Source organism: Ruditapes philippinarum, unplaced genomic scaffold (assembly GCF_026571515.1).
Source record: "Ruditapes philippinarum isolate M1 unplaced genomic scaffold, ASM2657151v2 ctg93_1_1_1_1, whole genome shotgun sequence".
Classification (NCBI taxonomy): Eukaryota; Metazoa; Mollusca; class Bivalvia; order Venerida; family Veneridae; genus Ruditapes; species Ruditapes philippinarum.
The window spans coordinates 248,127-257,720 of record NW_026860272.1 but is presented as its reverse complement, the minus strand read 5'-3'; the positions used below and the strand labels follow the sequence as shown (position 1 = coordinate 257,720).

The 9,594-nt window shown below is 31.5% G+C and overlaps 1 protein-coding gene across 1 annotated transcript; it reads left to right on the top strand.

Annotated features, from left to right (window-relative positions):
• The first annotated feature begins 3,534 nt into the window (after positions 1 to 3,534).
• LOC132759469 (cilia- and flagella-associated protein 161-like) lies at positions 3,535 to 9,480 on the top strand. The gene is made up of 6 exons (XM_060751237.1): positions 3,535 to 3,693; positions 4,522 to 4,611; positions 5,770 to 6,011; positions 6,248 to 6,329; positions 6,844 to 7,002; positions 7,705 to 9,480. Exons 1-6 carry the CDS (start codon positions 3,625 to 3,627, stop codon positions 7,951 to 7,953), a joined length of 891 nt encoding a protein of 296 aa, XP_060607220.1. The 5' UTR covers positions 3,535 to 3,624; the 3' UTR covers positions 7,954 to 9,480.
• The last annotated feature ends 114 nt before the right edge of the window (positions 9,481 to 9,594 follow it).

Below are 9,594 nucleotides of genomic sequence, written 5' to 3'. Positions count from 1 at the left end.
AGGAGTCACTATTAGTCAAGACCTTTCATGGACCAAACATATAAACAATATTACATCTAAAGCAAATAACTCCCTTAGATTCATTAGAAGAAATGTTAAAACCCCAAATAAAAATATAAAGGAAACTGCATATAAGACCTATGCTAGACCTCAGGTTGAATATTGCTCCATAGTTTGGCAGAAGTACTTAACTTATAAGATAGAGTAAGTCCAAAGATCAGCTGCTAGATATATTTTTAATGACTATGACTATACAATTAGTGTTTCAAAAATGATAAATGATCTTAACTGGCAAACCCTTGAACAGCGTCGAAACATCAGTGCTGTAACCTACTTGTATAAAATCCAAAACAACATTGTTTTTGTTGACCACCAACACCTTACTCAAACAAGAAATCTGAACTACCTGATACCCTACTCGAGGACACAATATCATAAAAATTCTTTCTTTCCTAGGAGCATACGTCTTTGGAATAGCCTTCCTCTAACTGTTCAGTCTAGCCCCAGTTTAAACATCTTTACTGAGAGGCTTGACCCATTCTATAAATTCTAAATCGCACACTATGTCTTTTAAATTAATAGTCTTGGAGAACTTTTATTCTTTTAACTTTTTAAATTTGCATATAAATAGTGTCTTTTATTAACAGTTCCCTGACAACGCGCCTGCTAGTCATAATCAGAATTGATTGTTAAGCAGTATGGTGTAGATGTAGAAATCATGTACCATGTCCTGTTATTTAAAAGTTTTAACCCATTTTAGTAATTTACATGTAAAGATGGATTTATTTCAATATAATATGAACTTGTATGGCTTGTCATAAAATATGCAAAACAAAGGCAAGATGTATATGAATTGATACATTGTAGATAGCTATGCCAAACAAGAATAACACACAAAAAAGTGAAAACAAACTCTTATTTTCAAACTCTTATAAATTTGTGACCTCTTTATATATAAATAAATGCTTTATTTGCATTTTAAAAATTTCAGTACAAGTTTTTTATGAATCACCTTATCGAAAACTACTAAAATAGAGAGAAATAAGAATCCCTAAAGGAAGTCCAGCACGGCAAAATTGAAAATGTTGCAGGCTCGGTTTGATTGAGCCTGTTCATGGACGGTACTGTAAAGTGCAAACTACCGTCCACGCCCCCTAGCACCGGCTTAAGCAGAATACAACATTTAAACATGAAATGGTAAAATTTTGAATTTAGAAACATCCGCAGATGTGTTCATACGGCGGTCTTCAATGTGACACATAGTGCCATTCCATGAAAAGCGGCGTATGGTCCCCAAGTAATAAAAAGGTTGTGCCCTAAACGAGAAAACAATGGGCGGAACTAAACAAAATGGAATTTTGAAAGGGGATCAGACGTCATGAAGCCTGCATATCACAGATAAGACGTCAAAAGACAAAGTTAAAAAGCAGGCCACATATCCTAAGGGTGATTCAACAGTATTCAAGTAAGGAATACTGGAACCACCCAACAAGAAAGATGCTGAATAGAAATAACTAAACAATACCACAAGCACAACAATTAGGTCGTGCTGGCTGTCTTCTTTATAATCTAATACGAGAAGGTCGTTTTCTAGCATCCTAAGTTGATTTACACAGTCATATTTTTTTCGGAATCTATGTGTTGGAGATAAAATGTCTAAATCTTTGTGATTAATGAGGCGACAATGTGTTCTAGAGTTTTACAGATGTATAGATTTACAGTTTTTACACGTGTAAGCAGAAGTTGGCCAGTAGTTAGCTGGGTTTGATCTGTACCACAGTGGGGTCATCCGCCTTAGAATTGGGGCTGCATGTACATTAATTTTACATGTCAGTTAACGTAGTATATTTCCCTCATCTATCTATTTCTGGAAGAGGATCCCAAGAATATGCGATAGATCTGATTCCAGAGTTTTACGGGTAATTGACTTTAGTGCTTGTGGACGTGTACAGTATCCTGTAATGACCACTGCCGTCAACGGACAGACTTAATCAATCGAACCTGAAACATTTTTAATTTTGCCGTTGTGGCGTTCTTTGAGGACTTGTTTTCTCTAATTTACCTTATTAGGCCACTCCACTTGTGAGGACTTAAGGACTTAAGATTGACCAAACATTTTTTTCTGACATCGACTCATATATTTAGATGTTGGGCATTGTTTTTGGATTTAAGAAGTGGGAGTGATGTTGAGTCTTGTCTTGAATGCTTGAGAAGGAAATATAAGTTGTAAGTGTTTTGTTTGCACTCTAAATAAACTGAAAAATGTACCTATCACTAGGATATCAAAATGCAACCAATTGTTGAAAAGACAGATGAATCTTATTCCTTTTTAAGTACCAGCAACGCATGTTGTTAAGATATAAGGTATGTCATGTAATTCATCTGATATACTATGTTTGATTACATGTAAAATGATTAAACAATAGGTTGGACAAACTAGTCAACAATGTACGTCTCCAACAGAACTTGAATTTCTATCTTTTAATATTTTGTATAATTGTTTAGTCGACATTATCGAGTATTGTTGGCAAAATAGAAGAAATACATGTATTTTTTTTAATAGAAGGTCGTTTGATAACCTCGGAACAACATTCAAAATATCATTTTATTTAGTTTGGTACACTGTTTTCTCGTGCAGGGCGCACTTATTCTTTTGGTTGAGGACCTCAGGACCATACACCGTTTTTCATAGAATGGCACTAAAATAAACAAATTAACGTGTCTCATTGAACATTCAATGATAATCGTCATATAAACATAACCGCAAATGGTTCTTTAAAAGTCATATGTTACCATAGCCAATTTCATATTAAATGATTAATTCTGCTTCAGTCGGGAGCATATGGAGTCATGGACGGTAGTTTGCATCTTCCGAACAGGCTCAGTCAAACCAATTAAGCCTGCAACATTTTCATTTTTTCTGTTTTGAAAGTTCTTTAGGCCTATGTATTTTCCTTTATTTTGTCAAGAAGTAATGATGTAGCTGTTGTATGTTGTTGTGTTATTAGTAATTAAATATTTATGAAATTCTATGTAACTTATAATTTTAAAAAAATCGATCATTTATGTATTATCAAAAAAGGTTATTCCACTTTCTCTAAAAATAAGTTTAAATGTTTCTTTAGTTATTCAGAAACAGATTAATAAGTATAATATAAATGGCCTTTACGTTGATAATTTGCTGAAACATATATATTTTTTTCACCAAAAGGAAGAAAATTTCATAAAATTGTATATTACTATACCAGAGACGTTAAAATACATGAATATGTATTTATATGTCTCTGATTATACACGTGCATATGTATATAACAAATATTGTAATCAACTTCACTGTAAATGTAATTAAACAATTTTGTTATGGAAACATGATGTAGGTTTGTTTTCAAATTAAACAATTTAATGCTCATTTATTTTCTTTTAAACAAAATTTAGTTTAAGTTAAAATGTATTAAATCAAAGTATCAACTTATTTTGTCGGGGAGTATTAACATCGATGGTATGGTACAGGTTTTTCACAGTGTAAATTTCATTCGCTGCGTTCCTAACCAACAGTGTTGTCAGGGTAAACAACTTTCAAGTCACTTCATTTCCTTGGAACGTTTATTTACCTTTAAATCCAAGATGAGTGTCAGAACATACAATCCGTCTGTTAGAGTTGGAAACTGGAATGAAGATATACAATTGGAAGAGGTCAATTTTTATTTTCAAACATATTTATCTTGATTCAATGAAAATGTTTTCGTTTCTTTCTGATGAACTTTGTTCAACTTCAAGTGTTGTTTTTCCCATATAATATTATATGTATTATATAGTCCAATAAATCAGACTGTACGGGCTTGTTATAGTTTATGTTTTGTTGCCAAGAAGTGGAAATATCTCAAAGCAACGTCATATGTATAACACTAATGTGTCATAGTGTGACTAGAACAGTAGAATTAAGCTATCTTTTTTTAAAAAATGAATTGGATCAATTAATGCGCACAAAAAGCCGGTTCAGTTAATTCAAGAGCATGATAATTGATCTCGTAAAATTTATTTAGATAGATCTACTATCAGTGGTCTAGTTTCAGCACAGGACCTGTTCGGACTCAGTCATTGTCATTTTTTCTAGAAAACCGGCAATTCATAAGAAAATGAGCTGTCATGCAACAGATGGTTGGACAAAGAGTAGTAGTTTAAAAAAAAATTAAAATTACTTTCACATGACTGTGTTTTGTCAAAACTTTACCTTGTTAACACAGTGGCAGGGGCTTCTGGCCATTGTACCCATGAACAGAAAAATTACCATATGATACCTGAATAAGGGTTTTACAATAATATCATCTGTGGATAGGAAAGCAGTTGATTATGATACAATGAGAACCTATCTAAAATACCAGAATTTGGACATATATTATTATAAATGAATTAATTGCTTTGATGTGTATAATATCATGCAGTGCTAGCACTTCATCTCATTTACACATAAAATGTGTTGTAAAAATCATGCATGTTAATTCTTATGATTACAATTTTCAGGACACACTCAAAGACTTTTTGCAGAAAAGGGAAAGTGGGGAACTATTATATCAGAAGAGAACAAAACTTGAACAAACAATTTTTAAAAAGGTTAGAACTTATGTGACTTAAAAGAATTAAATGTAACTGCTTTGACAAAAATGTTAAATACCAGATTCGTTTGAATAAAATTGATTTCATTACAGTACTAAAAAATTTCTAAATATTGCAAATGATGTTGTTGTAAGCTTTATTCCATATCACATTTATTGCTGTCTCTTAATTGACAACAATAAGAAGATATTTTAAAAGATCTTTCTTTTACTGAATAATTGATTTCTTTTTGTAAGTTACTTCTTTACCTTTCGGTGTGAATATATGACATATATCTCATTGAAACATCGGAAAATTTAATACCATCATGAGCAAGTTCTGTTGATGCATATTGACATTGTATATGAAGCCTTAAAGGGACTCCACTGAGGTTTTTTCGACATGATGGGACTGAAAATATTTTTTCTAGATAAATGTACCATTTAATGTAGGTTTAGACCTCTAATCTTTGTGCAAAATTTCAGATCATTTCCGCACTTCGTTTTTCCAGAATAATAATTCAAATTGTAAAAAATGACCCAAAATGAAAAGCGTTTAAATGCTTTTCACTAAAATCTGACTAAGAAAAGAATAAAAATATGATTTCCAATTTATTTCAAAGTATATTTCTTAACTATCTTTGCATATTTTTTCTGTTTAAAGTGCCCCAGCTCTTGATGTAAGAAATTCAAATGTTATGTTTTTAGGCTTTTAAACCTCAATGGAGTCCCTTTAATGTGCTCAATTTCTTAAATGGACTTGGTAGAGTCCATTATCAATTTTGGGGATAATAAGATGAAAATCTAGTTAGCTGGCCAACAGTGTATAGAGCCTACATTGGCATGTAGTTCACTGCAAACTGGCTTGGTCATATGGCAAAGGCTTAACATTTTCGGCTCCAGCAGGTTAAATTTGAATGATGTAAAACAATGAATGTTAGCCAAGATAATGACTTCTCCATTCTTAATATAGAGTCAAGTTTGCGTGCCTCGCCTTGCAGTCGGACCTGATTCTATACCTTCAGCAGCTCAATAAAAGTATTTTGATATTGAAAAACCTGTATTTTACAAATGACTCTTCCAAATTCAATGCAAGGCAAGTCCATAATGCAAATAAAGCAGAATAAGGGGTAAGTTTTTTCTCAAAGTTGCCATTGTAAACTTGTATCTTTTTCAGATTGATCTAAGTATTTCCCGAGATGGTTTGGTTCATTTTGGAGATAAAGTAAACATCAGATGCCCTGCTGCTCTCGATCGTACACAATACTTTGCACACAAAGATCCTAGAAATGAATGCAACTTAGCTGTTGTTCCACAAATCAACAAAATTCTTTACTCTAATAAATTCGAAGGTCCATGCAGTGTCACTGGGTGCAGAGAAGTGGCAGCAAACTTAAGAAGCACATTTGTTATAAAAAGGTATAAATTAAGAATATTTGATAAATAAATTCATAATTATAAGTATAAAACAATATATTCAAAAAAAAATTTGTTCAAATTTTGCTTAATGTAATGTTTCTACTTAGCACAGTTTCTTTTGTAATTAGGGTATTTTAACCCTATTCCCATCTACTTTTGAGAAATAAAAATGATGAAAATTCTTGGGGCTTGATTGGCCTTTAAATATGTTGTAAAATGTTTTATTTATCTTACAGTCCTGATGGAATCCCAGATGGTGAACCACTCCGATATGGACAGGTGTTTTATCTTTGTACAATGGACGATGAAGGTGGAAATGTAAGTTTTTGCCACTTTATAATATCAAACCTAAATAAAATATTAATTACAGTACTTTTATTTTGAATTAATTTGGAATTACTCTTGTTTTGCAAAAGATATACAAAATAGTATCATAACTTCATATGATGATGACCAGTTCTAACTGTCACACCAATTTGAGGTCAAAGGTCAAGGTCACTTTGTTAAGTTTTACCTTTAATAGATAATATGTTACAGTCAACTTTCAAAAAAACTATCAAAGATGTTCATTTTAAACTTGGTTTACATGTTTGAATTAAAACTTGGTTTACATGTTTGAATTATTTGACCATGGTTAAATTACTCTTGTTGGGCAAAAGATACACAAAATAGTATAGTATTTGATAGTTTTCAGGCATTTTAAGTGACCTTTTTTATTTTTATGCTTCATGCTTCAGAATGCAAGCTACATGTAAATTATCATAGAGTTTAAAATGAACATTCATTACTAGTATATTAACAATCATGTACATTATTATATAATCTATTATAGCTATATCTACACAGTGATCGAGTATCGCTACACAAATCTCCAAACAAGTCTCGTCACCAGGAAGTGTCGTTAGTCTGCGAACCATCATTTTTAACGGAATGGAAAATTCTACATATTAAACCTAAATTAAGAATGGAGTATGAGGGTATTCCAGTACCTGTAAGTAACTATTTTAACATTTACCACCCTAAATGTTTTACATGGACTTGCCCATCTTTTAATCTGGACAAAACCATTTATCATTTTTAGGGAAAATTTTAAAATATAAGTATATACTGACTTAATAGAAAACAGTGCAGACCATGATCAGATGGCACAGATGTGCCGGCTTGTTTTTGGTCCACACTGGTCACATGGGTATGGTAAATTCATTTGCATCTGCAGATTTAATGTTTAATGAAAGGAAAATGATCAGAATTGTGTACAAGTATGATCATGCCTCCACATTGGGGGTGGGTGGGGCATACAGATTAGATCTGCCTCTGTCCCGTCTGTGTATTTCGATCTATAGGCTGACAAAATAGTGTAAATTACTAATGTAGGGGCATCGGTATCCTATAAACACATTTTAAGTTATCTTATGCTTTTCAATGAGATATTGAAAAAATATTGGCGAGATGTAACTGAACGAGATTGTTCATTTATAATGACAATATTTATTAAAGGGTGCTCATGTATTATTCTTCAAAGTTTTATCTGTATCATTGTTAATGATTTTGTGTGAAAAATTTATCCCATATAAGGGTGTCTGTATGTAAGTATATTGATATGGGAATAAAAAAAGGACTTCTTTCATACTCACTGCTGAAACTTCACTTAAAATACAAATGAACTTGAATTATCTTTCATTTTATTTTACAGGCCAACTGTAAGATCATATTCCACCATGTGAAAACCGGCCAGAATTTGAGCGTTGAGGAAGAATTCTGTATTCGCACATCGTTCGGCACCCGAGAGTACGAAATCTCGTCTCACACATACTTAGATTCGCACCGAGCTGATATGGAGCAAAATCATTGGCAGATTGTAATGGGTGTTCCCGGAGATGAAGTTTACCCCGTCACGTTCCCCTCATCAGGAACCGCGTCCACAACAACGGGCACTTCATAATATTAACTTTTAACATTGTTTTCCGAAGATTTTTAGTAAAAAACTTTTTGTCTGGAACTAAAGCAAAAAATTGAAATTGTGAATTATATACATTATATCAAGTCTTGCTTTTGAATCAATTTAATTGAAGATTTTGAAACATAAATCTTAATCCTATATATTTTTTACATAAATTTCTTGTGATTATGCCAATTTAAAAAAGAATGGTGGCCATTAGGCATCTTATTGACAGAATTTATGTAATCTTCTACCCCTGTTAAGATATGTTAAAAAGGTTTAAATTTGTTCATATGCTGTTTCAACAAAAAATTTTTTTCAACTAAACCTTTTTTCTTCAGGAATGATTTTACTCATTAATGATTTTTTGTAATGTATATGTAAGTGTCATGTGGTAGAAATTTTATTTTTTATTGCAAATTTAAGGCGTTTTTGACAATGATTTCAAGAAGATATTAAGTTGTTTGTCACATTGTTGAAGATTGGGATGAATATTAATAATTTAGCATTAGAGACCACCAATTTTGTATTATACCTCAAATAAAGAAATTATATACATGTATAAATGACAGCATTACACTTATTCCATTGAAAAAAAAGCTAAAACTGTGTTACTTTGTTAAGCTATATATTAATGAATTAGATATTGTTGTTGTTGAATTTAGTTGAGATAATTTTGCAATGTTATGTGTGTGTTTTTTATCAAAGAGATTGTAATGTATTTTAACTAAAATGAGATTTTTCCCCCTATGACATGATTGTTGTGTAAAAATGACATTAAAAACGATGTCGTAAAATTGACATAATTTTAAATCAAAAATGAATTTGATATTTTTATAAAATTAGATATGAATTACCAAACCAATTTTATCATGCACTTTCTCTGTTATACACCTGAATTCAATAAATGGACTTGTCTCCCTTTACATTTGGAACAGTCCATTTATAGTTTAAGAAACATAAACTTGAAGAAATCTCCCAATGGTAGAATTTGAATAAGCTTCCACGCTTAAGTAAAACATTAACTATGCAGGTAATCATTTCTTCAGTAGCCCTAAATTGGAAACAGTAGCAGTTATTCCAAGTCAAATTTTATATATATTGTTATAATTAATAATGTATTTTATTTAATGCAAAATAGTTTCAATAAATCTTTTTACCATACTTTTCTTTTACACAATAATACTGCCTTTTAACCATAATTTTATATTAATTAAGTACTGTATGTGTATTTATTGTTATAGAACAGAACAGAATAGAATTGATTATTACATTATGTCTTATTTTCAAATTAGTAGACACTGTAATTATTGTAATAGTAGTTATTGTTTGGTGTAAGTTTTGATGGTATCAATTATGCATTACAGAAAGCATTACTAACCCCAAGCATTTTCAAGAAAATGATAACAAAAAAATTGTTGTTATTACACAGTATTTGAACACCCCACACTTCCAACCTGTTTTTGTGAGGTATATATATTTTATATGAAACAGTTTTATAAATGAATAAATGCATTATTTATCATATTACCCCCAGTGTTTGTTTTTTTTTCTATGTAGGCATTATATACACTGAAACAGAGGCGTCTGATACCGAGTGGTTAAGGTCGTTGACGTCAAACCACTTGCCCCTCACCATTTCGA